Source organism: Labeo rohita, chromosome 12 (assembly GCF_022985175.1).
Source record: "Labeo rohita strain BAU-BD-2019 chromosome 12, IGBB_LRoh.1.0, whole genome shotgun sequence".
In the NCBI taxonomy this organism is placed as follows: Eukaryota; Metazoa; Chordata; class Actinopteri; order Cypriniformes; family Cyprinidae; genus Labeo; species Labeo rohita.
In genome coordinates this window covers 18,711,474-18,726,798 of record NC_066880.1, presented here as the reverse complement: position 1 = coordinate 18,726,798, position 15,325 = coordinate 18,711,474, and the positions used below count along the sequence as shown (strand labels likewise).

The window sequence follows — 15,325 nt, the reverse complement described above, 5'->3', positions numbered from 1 at the left end:
TCTTTTTAAATAGCTTTTCAAGTGGTGCTTTATTTAGCTGTTTTATTTAGCAGAGTTTTTGTGAATAAGTTGTTTGACAGCATATTGCAGCATATTGCATTTGCTGGGGATATCTGTGCTATTATTTTTACACATTTTTTTTCATGGTGCATTATAAAACTCTTTAAAAATCCCATAAAATCTTGTTTGGGAGGAATTGGTGGACCATGTCAAAGGACCTAAACACCATAAAGACCTTGGCCAGTTCTGACCACACCCTAGCAACACCCTAACAACCATCTAGTACACATTAGCAACAGGAAAACAACACCTTGGCAACCTAAACAACCACCTAGGAATCACACATAACACCTCAGCAATGCAATAGCAGCCACCCAGAATACCTTAGCAATTGCAAAGTAACAACTTGGCATCTACTCTTTTGACTAAGCCACCAAGTAACCACATTGAGCACTGGACCAGTAAACAGTCACCTACCAGCAAACTAGCACATTTCAACAATTCCCTAGCAACCACCTAGAACACCTTAGCAACCACAAAGCAACACCTTGGAAACTGCTCTTTTGAGTTGAGCCAGTAAGCAACCACCTACCAATGATGCAGAACACCCCCGGGAATGCCCTAGCAACTGCCTAGAACACCCTAGCAACCCCAAAACAACACATAACCAGTTTTTAACCTGGGCCAATAAGTAACTATCCAGAACAACCCACCTACGACACCTTAGCAACTGCAAAGCAACACCGTGTAGACAACTGCTATTTTGACATGGGCCAGAAAGCAACCACACAGAACACTTTAGCAACATGCAAAAATCACTCAGAACACCTTAGCACCTGCATAGCAGCACCTTGGAAACTGCTCTTTTAACTTAAACCAGTAAACAATCACCTAGCAGCCATGCAGAACAACTTGGCAATACTCTAGCAACAATTCAGAGCACCCTAGCGACTACAGAACAACACCGTGATTACTTTTTGACCTGGGCCAGTAAGTAACCGCCAAGAACAACCCAGCAAAGCCCTAGCAAACACCCAAAACAATGCACGCATAACAAATGTTTCAACCTGGGCCAGTAAGTAACCACTCAGAATACCCCAGCAAAGCCCAGCAATCACTTATAACAACCTAGAAACTGCAAAACATCACAACAGTAGGTAACCATAGTAAATACGGCAGCAACGCAAAAGCAAAAAAAAAAAAAAAAAAACCTGCAACACAACACCGTGACAAATTTTCGCCAGAACACTCTAGCAAAGCCCTATCAACCACCCTAGCAACCCCAAAACAACACATAACAAGTGTTTTGACCTAGGCCAATAAGTAACCAGCCAGAACAACCCAGCAAAGCCCTAGCAGCTACATACACCACCTTAGCAACCACAACACAGCAAAAACCTTAGACACCACCTAAAATACCCCAGTAAAACCCTAGCACTGCAAAACAACACCATGACAACTTTTTGACCTGGGCCAGTAAGTAACCACCAAGAACACCCCAGCAAAGCCCTAACAACCACCCAGAACAGCCTAGCAACCATAAAACAATGCACAACAAATGTTTTAACCTAGGCCAATAAGTAATCACCCAAAATACCCCAGCAAAGTCCTAACAAGCACTGAGAACACCCTAGAAACTGTAATGCAACACCATGACAACTGTTTTGACCTGGGCCAATAAGTAACCATCCAGAACAACCCAGCAAAGACACAGCAGCCATTTACAACACTCAGAAACCACAAAGCAACACCACAACAAGTTTTTGACCTGAGCCAGTAAGAAACCATAGTAAATACCCCAGCAAAACCCTAGAAACTGCATAGAACACCCTAGAAACCCCAGAACAATACATAACAAGTTTTTTCCTAGAACACCATAACAAATCCCTAGCAACCACCCAGAACACCCTAGAACAATACATAACAAGTTTTTTTGACCTGGGCCAATAAGTAATCATCCAGCACAACCCAGCAAAGCTCTAGCAGCCACCTACAGCACCTTAGCAACTGCAAAGCAACACCATGATGACAACTTCTATTTTGACATGGGCCAGCAAGCAACCACAACATGCAAAAAAATTACTCAGAACACCTTAGCAACTGCATAGCAACACCTTGGAAACTGCCCTTTTGAGGCACATAGCAACCATGCAGAACACCCCAGCAATGCCCTAGCAAGCACTCAGAAGAACCTAGAAACTGCAAAGCAACACCATGACAACTTTTTGACCTGGGCCAGTATGTAAACACCCACAACACCTCAGCAAATCTCTAGCAACCCCAAAACAACACATAACAAGTGTTTTGACCTGGGCCAATAAGTAAACATCCAGAATACCCCTACAAAGCCCTAGCAACAACAGGGATCACTCTAGAAACTGCAAAGTAACATCATGACAACTGTTTTGACCTGGGCCAACAAGTAATCACCCAGAATACCCCAGCTTATTTACTAGCCCAGGTCAAAAAGTTGTCATGGTGTTGCTTTGCAGTTTGCAGTTGCTGTTTTTGTTAACAGGGTACAGAACACCCCAGTACAACCATAGCAACCACCCAGAACACCCTAAACATTGCAAAGCAACACCATGACAAATTTTTGCCCTGGGCCAGTAAATGACCAACAAGAACACCCTAACAAAGCCCTAGCAACCACCCAGAACACCCAAGCAACTGCAAAACAATACCACAACAAGTGTTTTGGCCTGAGCCAGTAAGTAACCATAGTAAATACCCCAGCAAAGCCCTAACAACCACCCAGAACACCCTAGAAACTGCAAAGCAACACCTTGACAACTTTTTGGCTTGGGCCAGTAAGTAACTAACAAGAACATCCTAAAAAAGCCCTAGCAGCCACCTACAACACCCTAGCACCTGCAAAGCGTACATGGTTATATAACCATAGTAAATACCCCAGAACACCCTAGCAACCACCCAGAACACCCTAGAAACTGCAAAGCAACACCATGACAACTTTTTGACCTGGGCCAGTTAGTATTCAACAAGAACACCCTAGCAAAGCCCTAGCAACCACCCAGAACACCATAGCAACCACAAAACAACACCACAAAAAGTGTTTTGACCTGAACCAGTAAATAACCATAGTAAACACCATGACAACTTTTTGACCTGGGCCAGTAAGTAACCAACAAGAACATAACAGCAAAGCCTTAGCAACCACCCAGAACACCCTAGCAACAGCAAAACAACACAAAACTAGTGTTTTGACCTGGGCCAATAAGTAACCATCCAGAACAATCCAGCAAATCCCTAGCAGCCACATACACCACCTTAGCAACTGTAAAGCAACACCATGGTAACTGCTATTTTGACATGGGCCAGCAAGTAACCACACATGCAACATGCAAAAAATCACTCAGAACGCCTTAGCAACTGCACCCTAACTATGCCCTGCTTACTATGGCAGGATGTTTTGGGCAGACGAGCACAAGTCATTTTCTTTAAAAAATTTTTAAATAAATCTAATTTTGAATACAAGTACTGAATATTATGTGAGTATTTAACATACCTACAGTCAGTAATGCCTCTCTTGCTTCCTCCACAGAACCATCCGTGTGTATAGGGGTAAGAAGAGTTTTGGGTTTACTCTGAGAGGTCATGCTCCTGTGTGGATCGACTCAGTAATGTCAGGTGTGTATGAATGATTGTGACACCTACCCATAAGCACTTGCAATCTTTCATCATTAATCAGAGGAAAAACAGCACTGACTCTCAGGTGAGTCAGGCTTTTCCTTTTCTGAAGGATCCAGATCTGAGAATTATACATCCTGCCACCTAGCATACAGATCTAGTGCTAGAAATTAATTTTTGCTGTCATATTTTTGCCAACAGCCATTGATCAAGTAAATATGCTTTCCTTATATAAATCACCATCTTCCAGGACACGGCTGTGTTTTGTTTGTGCCACGTTGAGGGTCACATTTGCTGTAGGCTACAGAGGCGGCTGTAATAAAATGACACATGGAAAGCACAGCTGGGGTCAGTGGTTTGTTTGGAGTGGGGAATGGAGTGTTTTTTTGGTGCATTGTGAAAAAGGAAGGAGTGGGCTGTTGTGCTAATGAGCAAGCTTTGGGTACATTTGTATTGAAGTCTACATGATTGAACGTTCTGAGTGGAGAGAGGGCGGTAAGTGTGTGAGCGTCTGTATGACGATATTCGCCCACTGCAGGCCTGTGCTGAGGCTAGTTAACACTGACTCAGCCACCCGTGTGGGGCTGCTTATAAAAACAAGTAGGAGTCTAGCATCGTGATGAAAAAAATTATTACATTCCTGTTCAGACCTACGACAGGGTATCTTGTAGTGTTTTAATCACAACCGATCACAAAGGACAGCAGTATTACAAATCAGCAAGATTCACTGAAGGATTGTCTATGGGTTTGGCCTAAACTGTATTTACTACAAGTGTTCGAGGTTTCATTCTCAGCCTCAAACCCATGTTTTCCCATTACAGGTAGTCCAGCTGAGGCGTGTGGCCTTAAACCAGGAGACCGCATATTGTTCCTCAATGGCCTAGACATGAGGTGTGTTTATTTTTTGTTATGCTGTGATGATTTAAAAGCTGCATATCGGTGATATTACAGTATATACTGTGATAAACATATCTAAACATAAACATATCTTTTTTTTTTCAGATTTCGCAGAAACATGTAATCAAGTTAACTTAATGTGTAGCAATTTAACCTAATGATTTTATTTACATAGAAGATTTATTTTAGATTTGTATTTAAAGTGACTTTTAGTAATTTGTGTGACTGTTGTATGCTGATTTGAAGGGAGTTATTTTAAGAGTTAACAATGTGGTGATGCGTTCAAATGGTAATTAGGTTGGAACAAGCTATTATTAGTTTCACTATATTAATATTATGCATTTATATTATTCCGCTGCTACTTAACAGACCACCAGCTTTTACAGTTTGTTTGTTTAGGCCAAAATGTAAATCAGTTTCCTCCGGCTATGATTTAGCTGTTTCTTGGCTGTGTAGTTACTCTCAGGAGCACAGCAATTTACTTCATACTGCCTCCGGGGGACTGACAAGCATAGAATTATATCAATAAAGATTCCACTAACTGTACATTTATTTATAAGTGCTATTTAGGAGAACATGCTACAATACCCTCCAATAATATTGCACCCTTGGTAAATATGAGCAAAGGTGGCTGTGAAAGTAAATCTGCAGCATTTATCCTTTTGATCTTTCATTAAAAATATTCACAGAATTGTAACCTATCATTGAAGTAAAACAATAGAAAGTGGTGAAAAATCTCATTATGAAATAAATGTTTTTCTCTAGTTCACGTTGGCCGCAATTATTGGCACCCAATTATTGCAACATCCTTTTCTCAAGATAACAGCTCTGAGTTCTGCCTAACAGAGGCAGTCAGGTTTAGATTTTTTATCTGTTGGTATTTGACAGAATCCATGATGCCATGTATCTGAACAAGATGGTCCAGGACTTATGGCAGGAAAATAGGCTCACAACATTAAAGATCCAGCAGTATATTTACCCGAAGGCATGGGGTGCTTTTGATCCCTGTTTGCACCAAACCCATCTGCTGGGTTTGCTGCCAAAAAGCTCTCTTTTTGTTTCATCTAACCATAGAAGCAAGTCCCGTTTAAAATTCCAGTCGTGTCTGACAGCTGAATATGCTGGAGTTTGTTGTTGGATGAGCGAGGAAGATTTTTCTTGAAACCCTCCCGAACAACATGTGATGATGTAGGGGCTGTTGGATATATTTTTTAGGCTTTCTGACCCCAAGACTCAACTAATCTCTGCATCTCTAGCTGTGATCCTTGGAGAGTCTTTGGCCACTCAAACTTTTCTCCTTATCATGCATTAGGATGATATACTGTAGTCAAACGTCCTCTTTCAGACAGATTTGTAACATCTTTAGTTGACTGGAACTTCTTAATTATTGCCCTGAAGGTTGGAAATGAGGATTTTCAGTGCTTTAGCTATTTTCTTACAGCCACTTTCTATTTTGCGAATCTCAGCAATCTTGTTCTGCACATCAGGACTATATTGTTCAGTTTTTACTCCTTTCGACAGATGATTAAGGGAATGTGGCCTTTGTGTTCCTCATATTTATAATCCAAGTCATGGCTGGACAATTTCATGCTTTTAGTCACCCTGGTGTGCTAAAGAAATGTACATATAAATGGGAATATACTTCAGAGAGATTTTACTAATAAGAATTTCTAGGGGTGCCAATAATTGTGGCCAACATGCACTGGTGAAAAACATTTATTTCATAATAAGAAATTCCCTCTCCTCTTTTAATAGTTTTAGTTCAATGAAAGGTTAAAATTTTGTTAATTTTTTTATTTAAAGATCAAAAAGATAAACAATGCAGATTTATTTTCACAGCCGCCTTTAGTCATAATTAGCAAGGGTGCCAATATTTATGGAGGGCACTGTATTTGCACCCCACTTTGCCATATATTATTATATTATATTATTTTATATTATATTACACATTAAAGGAGTAGTACACTTCCAGAACAAAAATTTATAGATAATGTATTTACCTTGTCATTCAAGATGTTCATGTCTTTCTTTCTTCAGTTGTAAACAAGTTATGTTATGCAGCTTCAAAGGGCTCTAATTGATCCCAGCCGAGGAAGAAGGGTCTTATCTAGCAAAATGATTGGTTACTTTCTAAAAATAATGGACAATTTATATACTTTTTAACATTTAACGCTCGCCTTGTCTAGCTCTGTGTGAACTCTGTGTATTCCGGTTTATGACAGTTAGGGTATGTTGAAAAACTCCCATCTCATTTTCTCCTCCAACTTCAAAATCATCCTTCATCGCTGCAGAAGTACCGACCCAGTGTTTACAAAGTGAACATGCAAAGAGGGTCAAACGCCCTTTACAAAAAATGGTAAAACAGCTATGTAGGACGATTTTTGAAGTTGGAGGAAAAAATGAGATGGGAATTTTTGGAGAGAAATCCTGAAATGTTTTCTTCAAAAACATAATTTCTTTATGACTGAAGAGAGAAATACATAAACATTTTGGATGACAAGGGTGTGAGTACATTATCTGTAAATTTTTCCATTAATGAACTTCTCCATTAATTCTATTCTATGTACATTTAGGAACTGTTCCCATGAGAAGGTGGTGTCCATGCTGCAGGGCAGTGGTGCCATGCCCACTCTCGTGGTGGAAGAGGGCCCTGTAGACTATCCGCTCTCAGATTCAGAGCCGGAGGAGACCCCCACCATCCCCCGCTCACGTTCCCCGGCCCTCAGCTCCCTGCAGTGGGTGGCAGAGATCTTGCCTCCCAGTATCCGCGTGCAGGGCCGAACCTTCAGCCAGCAACTTGAACACCTCCTCACCCTACAAGAAAGATATACCATTTGCAAAGCTCTGGAGACCTTCTTCCAGCACAGGTCAGGTCAAAATACATCATGGCTGAGTGGGAGAGGACACATGACTTAGTGTTATGTTAGTTAAGGTTGGCAGTACATAGATTGAGTAATGTCTTATCAAAACAAACATGAGTTGTATATGTGGCTCTCAGCTTGCTTGTGATTAGTGAATAGATTTGGTGGTCTGAATTGTTTGGGTCTCAAATTGGACCGTACCAACAGCATATACACTGTAAAAAACAAAAACACACAGTCAACTCAAAAAAGTTTAGTCAACTTAAAATGTCAAATGGTACTAAGTCATAACTTAAATATTTAAGTTAACTAAACTAAAAACGTTGTTTGTTAAATGCAAAAGCTGGGCTTCTTACCCAACTGCCTTAAAATTTTAAGTTGAAACAAGTTGTCACTTATTACAACTTAACATTTCAAGCTAACTAAACTTTTTTGAGTTAACTGAATTTAAAATTTTAAAGGCAGCCAGGTAACAAATTATTTTAAGATGACTCAAGAAATAGTTTTTTTACAGTGCAGATCAAGAGTTTGAAATAATTCAATTTAGTAATGTATATATAGATTTTTTTATGTTGTCAAAGACTCTTATGTTCACTAAGACTGCATTTATTTGATGTAGAAATATATAGGCCTATATATTTATATGTATGTATTTAGTGTCTAAGTCTTCAGTGTTACACAATCCTTCAAAAATCCTTCTAATATTATAAGAATCTTCATTGATAATTGACTACCAATAATAATAACTGAGCACCAAAATAAGCATATTGAAACAATTTCTAAAGGATCATGTGACACTGAAGACTGGAGTAATGGCTGCTGAAAATTCAACTTTGCCATAACAGGAATAAATTATATTTTAATATATATTCAAATCGAAATCAGTTACTTTAAATTGTAACAATATTTCACAATATTAAGATTTGTCTCTCTTTTTAATCAAATAATTGCAACCTTGGTGAGCATAAGAAAATTCTTTCGAAAAACATCAAAACATGCTAATTATTCCAAACTTTTGATCTGTAGAATGCATTTCTTTTAATTAAAGATAAAATGGTATTTTATAGTCATGACTTAAGTGACCAATGCAATGTTTGACAGAAAAACATACAAGTTAGAAATGTGTTAGCCAATTATAGGCAACAGAGCTAATTAACACTTATAGACTGTAGCCATCCTGCCATATGATTACAAATATCATAGCATACTGTTCCCACAGTGAGGGATTTTCAGACGCTTGGCAGCAGCAAGGCAAATATGAAAAGCATTCAAAAATAGCTTCAGCCTCAAGCACAAATAGATGCTCATAATCAGGAACAATCTGTGGGTTCTTCCAAAATTAATAAATAACGCTCGCTGGCACGACTGCTTGCTGAGAGAGCAGCCCAATTATTTCTAATATGGCTCCCTCTGTTGCATGTAAACAGGAATGTGGACACACTCATTGTAGATGTGTTTCCAGTGCTGGACACTCCAGCCAAGCAGCTGATTTGGCAGTTCATTTACCAGCTGCTGACCTACGAGGAACAGGAACACTGCAAGACCAAGATCGCCCGCTTCCTGGGCTTCAAGAGTGCAGGTTAGCTGTGAGGTTACTTTGTGGATGTCAGTGGTTTTCTGTCCTGATTGCATTCTGACTGTGCATGTTTATTACCGCAGAACCAGAGATAGGTCCAGAAACCCACAGACGGAGCAGCTCCATGCGAGTGTCAGGTACCTCTCACAAAAACACTGTGAGAGAGAGAAGCTCAGACGACTGCATTATCGGCACTCACCTGGGAATGGGTATGTCATTTTTCACCAGTCAGTGTTTTGGATTTAGATTAAAAAGCAGGGTTCAAAATTAACTTTTCTCTAAACATAAAAACATGTATACACATACAAATATATGTATACACTACAATAAACTCAGAAGTTTTGGATTTGCTAAGATTTTTTTTTTCTTTCATATTTTTGAAAAAAAGTCTCTAATGCTCACCAATGTTGCTTTTTTTTGCTCAAAAACAGTAAAAATCATAAAATGGGGAATATTATTACAATTTAAAATAACTATTTATATTATAAATAACTTCCATAATCATTTCTATTTTAATATAGTTTTTTAAAAGTGTTTAATTCTTGTGATGGCAAATATGCATTTTCAGCTGCCATTACTCTAGTCTTTAGTGTCAACTGGTCCTTTAGAAATGATTCTAATATGAAAGAAACTTACTATTAGCGATGTTGAAAACATTTGTGCTGCTTAATATTTTTGTGGAAACTGATACTTTTTTAGGATTCTTTGGCCAATAGAAAGTTCAAAAGAACATGTTTAATTTGAAATATCTATATGTTTATTAAAAAATCATTTTAAAAATCTTTTGTAATATTATAAAAATCTTTATTGTCACTTTTAGATAAGTCAATACATTTTTTTCTGAATCAAAGTATCAATTTCTAACAAAAAAAATGTTGACCTCAGTCTTTTGAATGGTAGTGTAATCTATTTATTTATTTACTTTGCCAAAATCAATTTCTATACTCATTTGACACTTGATGATTGTTCATTTTGGATCCTGCTCATAGTACAATATAGAACATCTTGGTTACTTGTGTAACCCTCGTTCCCTGAAGGAGGGAACGGAGGCTTCGCCAGAGAGACCCAATTTGTCGGTCACTGACATGACATTGAAAGTGACCCACTGAAAGGGAACATCTCGGTTACTTGTATAACCCTCATTCCCTTTCAGTTGGTCAGTTTTAACATAACAGCTGTGACCAATGAATTGGGAATCTGGGCAGAGAGACACAATTTTTCGGTCACTGAGGTGACGTCAAAAGTGACAGACTAAAAGAGAACGTTTTTGTTACTTGTGTAACCCTCGATTCCTGAAATAAGGGAGGGAGACTTCGCCAGAGAGACCCAATTTGTTGGTCACTGACATGACATTGAAAGTGACCCACTTAAAGGGAACATCTCAGTTACTTGTGTAACCCTAATTCCCTTTCAGTCGGTCAATTTTAACATAACATCGGAGATGTCTTGTCAGCGACCGACGAATTGGGAATCTGGGCAGAGAGACCCAATTTGTCGGTCACCGACGTGAAATTAAAAGTGATCGACTGAAAGGGAACATCTCGATTACTTGTGTAATCTCGTTCCCTGAAGGAAGAGACTGAGATGTCTTGTCAGTGACCGATGAATTGGGAATCTCACCAGAGAGACCCAATTTGTTGGTCACCGACGTGACTTCGAAAGTGACCGACTGAAAGGGAACATCTTGGTTACTTGTATAACCTCAATTCTTCATCAGTGACCAATGAATTGGGAATCTGGGCAGAGAGACACAATTCGTCAGTCACTAATGTGACGTCAAAAGTGAACTGACTGAAAGAGAACGTTTATGTTACTTGTGTAACCCTCATTCCCTAAAGGAGGGAACTGAGACGTCACAATGGTGACCAAAGAATTGGGAATCTTGAGGGAACATTTCGGTTACTTGTGTAACTCTCATTCCCTTTCAGTCGGTCAATTTTAACATGACACTGGTGACTGACGAATTGAGAATCTGGGCAGAGGAACCCAATTTGCTAGTCACTAATGTGACATCAAAAGTGACAGACTGAAAGAGAACGTCTTGGTTACTTGTGTAACCCTCGTTCCCTGAAGGAGGGAACTGAGACGTCTTGTCAGTGACTGACGAATTGGGAATCTCGCCCAATCTCTGAGACTCAAAGATCAGCTTTCTGGCAAGATTCTCAATTCATCGGTCAGCGATGTGAAGTCAAAAGTGACCGACTGAAAGGGAACTGATATAAGCCAATAAGTTCTTATAGAATAATATTTATGCTACGCATCGCTCCATTGTAACATTTATTCAGCTAGTTGTGCCATTCTGTCACTCTTGTGGGTTAAACAAGCAGGCAGAACTGTTCTCAGCCATCTTTATGAATCACCAGCATCTATTAGGCAAAAGCTATAAACTGCTTGCAAGTGCTGTGCGCCTCTCAGCTACCTCCCGCCCAGACCCGCTGCTGAAGCTGACTGCCCTCAGTCTCTTTTTAGCTCCTGAAGGGCAAGCAGCTTTCTGTGCACATGTTCTGTTTCTGGACAGTGCTCTCTCTGTGTCTCAGGAACATTCACTGACCCTGTGACTCCAGAGGAAAGACAATGTGGGGATGGGACTTCCTTCCCAGAGTCCCCAGATCTCAACCACGTGGGTACCATTTACTGCTCATCCGCAATTCATTGCACTGTCATCACTGCTGTTATGAAACCATGCATAGTCTCATCTAACCGCGCCCCAACCCGTAGATGTCAGGAGTGTACACGGAGCTTGAGAACCTGTTTCCCGGGAAGAACAATCCGTCTCTCCAGAGTCACTCCTCACCCAGGGCTGTCGGCATGGGCCACGCTGAGAACAATACATACACTCAGTCTTTCACGCTCAGTAACAAAGGTATTCTGAGCTTATTCTGACATCCACAATTGTCACATGGTGCTTCCGAAAAAAATGGCTGTGCAGGAACTGTGTGACAATTTGACACTAAGTGTGCTTGCTTATGTAGACAATTTAAGATTTTAAGAGTTTAATGTATTAGCATGTTATAGTTCTTTATCTTGATCAATTTAAAACTTTTTAGAACATTAGAACAATAAGATCTCTCATAAGTATTCCTATGTACTATAAATGTTCCTCACGATTTTGTTGATTTTGCAGGGAACCGTAAGTCAGGCCTCACTCTTTCATGGACTGAATCCTTTCCTGGCCCTCAGTTTGAGCCTTACCAGCAGACTGTTCCTTCTCCAGACAGTGTGGACTCTAATCCATATGTTAGTTTAGACAGCCCCCCTGCCTCCCCTTTGCCTTCTGATGAGCCCAGTCCTCTGCCTCAGCGCAGGAAGCTCTTTACCTTCTCACGTCCACCTCGCAGCCGAGACACAGACAAGTTCCTGGATGCTCTGAGTGAGCAGTTGGGCCACCGGGTCAATATCGTGGATGACTTCAAGGGAGGGGAGAATGACTATGAGGAGGTTTGTGTCAGACTCAGAAAGAGATTACTATATCCAGGTCAATTAAATGGCACAAAAATATAATAATAAAATATTCACAAACAATTATGTAATTATAGAATTATACACAAAATTGTCATTTTATTTTTTCTATCCATTCTCCAAAATGGCAAAATGCTTCTTTCCAGTGCACCACAACTGGAGGATTATTTTAGTTATTTTTTGTTTTGTTTAGTTTTGTTTAATTTAATTTTGTATTTTTGTTTTTATTTTGTTTTGTTTGGGTTTTTTGTTTCATTTTGTGTTATTTTGATTTGAATTTTTAATCTATACATTTTCCAAACCTCTTGTCCTTTAAGGTCACATATTTTATTTTATTTTATTTTATTTTATTTTATTTTATTTTATTTTATTTTATTTTATTTTATTAATAAACAATATGATGTCATATGACAAGAGGTTTGAAAAATGGATATAAGAAAAACAAAACAAAACAAAATAAAATAAACTAGAAAAAGCAAAGTGACCTCACAAAGGACTGGAGATTTGAAAAATGGATGTATTTTATTTTATTTTATTTTTTATTTATTTTATTTTTCTTCCATCTATTTTCCAAACTTCTTATCCTATGAGGTCATATTGCTTATTTTATATTATATTATATTATATTACTTATATTGTATTGTATTATATTATATTATATTATATTATATTATATTATATTATATTATATTATATTATTTTATTTTATTTTATTTTATTTTATTTTATTATTCATTTATTTTATTTTTCTTCGATCCATTTACCAAACCCCTTGTCCTATGACGTCATATTATTTGTCTTTAAAATTTTATTATTTTAAATTATTTTACTTTAATTTATTTTAATTTAATTGTTTAATTTAATTTTATTTTATTTTATTTTATTTTATTCTATTTTATTTCTTTCATCCATTTTCCAAACCTCTTGTTTTATGAGCTCATATTGTTTATTTTTATTGTTTATTTTATTTTATTTTATTTTATTTTATTTTATTTTATTTTATTTTATTTTATTTTATTTTATTATTTTATTTTAATTTTATTTTTTTTTTTTTTTCTTCCATCCATTTTCCAAACGTCTTGTCCTATGAGGTCATATTTTATTTTATTAAACCTCCTGGCCTATGTAAGGTCACATTTGTTTGTTTGTTTGTTTATTTTTTATTTTATATTTTTATTTTATATTTTCTTTAAATGCTTTCCATATGTTAGGCCACATTTGTTTATTTATTTAATAGTTTTCATCTATCCACTCTTTAAACGCTTTTCATATGTAAGGTCACATTTCTTACTTTTACATACCATACATTGTTGTTTTTTAACCCTAAATTGTCTTTATGAAACTGGCAGATGAGTTTCCAGGATGACCAGGAAGTAAACATGCTGCCTCATGAGTTAAGCAGTGCCAGCAGTGAAGACCACAGCAGCAGCGATGACTCCACCTCAGTCTCCTACTCCTCAGGCTCTGACCACATCCCTCCTCCACCTCAGAGTCCCCCGCCCCCGCCACCCCCCATCCAGTTCACCGACCCGCCCTCGCCACTTCCCCTCACCCCAGAACACTTACCCCAACCTCCCCCAGCCTTCCAGCACCACCCCATCATAGCTCCGCCCCCACCTCCACCACGCCCTTTCCTCACTAGCCGCCCCTCGTTGCACAAGGTGCTGCCCACAAGTGAAGAGCTCAGGGCCCAGCACACCCATCCCCGACGCTCCTCTCCCCAGCCCAGCACTCAATCCATTCTCCAGCTGCACCAACCGAAGGCTCACCCCATCCTACAGTCATCCCCACACACCTCCCCTCAACCCCCGCACACAACCACAAAGCACACTCACCTGCGGCATCCCACCCAGTCCATCTACCAGAGCCAGCAGACCACGGCTCCCAGAACCTCCCCTAACCTGACCAAACAAAAGAGCCTCCACTCACAATCTTCTCAACAAAGCTATGAAGGTACACTCTCATCCAAGGTTCCCCCACCTCCGCCACCTCCTCTACCCCCACCTTGTGATCCTCCACCTTTGCCCAAATCCAGCCCGAAAGCCTCAGACAACAACCACATGAGCGTGAAGAGACTGCGCTGGGAGCAGGTGGAGAACTCTGAAGGAACTATCTGGGGACAGGTTGGTTAGTGATGCATAACAACCACAGTGCACATCAGAATCATGCTGAAGTGTAGGCACAGGTCATGTGATGATCCATTGCTAAGTAGAGATGATCTGTTTTCTAGCTTGGAGATGATCCTGATTATCACAAACTCAGTGACATGGTCAAGTATCTGGATTTGGATCTGTACTTCGGCACACAGAGGAATTCCAGTAAGTTGTTATAGCTGTAAAAGAAGTATCAGATCATCATCCCCTCTTCATACAATATTGTGAATAAGTGTTTGTCCCTTGACTGATTTTCTGTGTTTTTACAGTGAATGTCTTTAGATCATCAACCAAAGCCTAGAAATGTACACCAAAACCCTTCATGAACAAAAAACACAACAATACACTTAAATACACTACCAGTCAAAAGTTTTTGAACAGTAAGATTTTTCTTGTTTTTTTGAAGTCTCTTCTGCTCACCCAAGCCTGCATTTATTTGATCCAAAATACAGCAAAAGCAGTAATATTGTGAAATATTTTTACTATTTATAGTAACTGTTTTCTATTTAAATATATTTTAAAATGTAATTTATTCCTGTGATCAAAGCTAAATTTTCAGCATCATTACTCCAGTCTTCAGTGTCACATGATCCTTCAGAAATCATTCGAATATGCTGATTTGCTGTTCAAAACACTTTTTTCTTTATTATAGTTAAAACTTTAGAACAGTTGAGTACATTTTTTTCAGGATTCTTTGATAAATAGAAAGATCCAAAGATCAGCATTTATCG

General features: G+C 38.8%; 1 protein-coding gene across 6 annotated transcripts in view; it reads left to right on the top strand.

Moving 5' to 3' along the window:
* The window catches only part of grid2ipb (glutamate receptor, ionotropic, delta 2 (Grid2) interacting protein, b), a 35,881-nt gene that overhangs the window by 13,526 nt on the left and 7,030 nt on the right, over window positions 1-15,325 (top strand). For 5 of the 6 annotated variants that reach the window (XM_051124469.1, XM_051124468.1, XM_051124467.1 and 2 more), the window contains 10 exons: window positions 3,563-3,648; window positions 4,470-4,539; window positions 7,119-7,412; window positions 8,834-8,985; window positions 9,066-9,191; window positions 11,520-11,602; window positions 11,701-11,845; window positions 12,107-12,420; window positions 13,791-14,564; window positions 14,672-14,759. In XM_051124469.1, the coding sequence (XP_050980426.1) occupies window positions 3,563-3,648; window positions 4,470-4,539; window positions 7,119-7,412; window positions 8,834-8,985; window positions 9,066-9,191; window positions 11,520-11,602; window positions 11,701-11,845; window positions 12,107-12,420; window positions 13,791-14,564; window positions 14,672-14,759 (2,132 nt within the window). The remainder of the gene's footprint in view (window positions 1-3,562; window positions 3,649-4,469; window positions 4,540-7,118; window positions 7,413-8,833; window positions 8,986-9,065; window positions 9,192-11,519; window positions 11,603-11,700; window positions 11,846-12,106; window positions 12,421-13,790; window positions 14,565-14,671; window positions 14,760-15,325) is intronic. The other variant, XM_051124470.1, reaches the window with a different exon arrangement.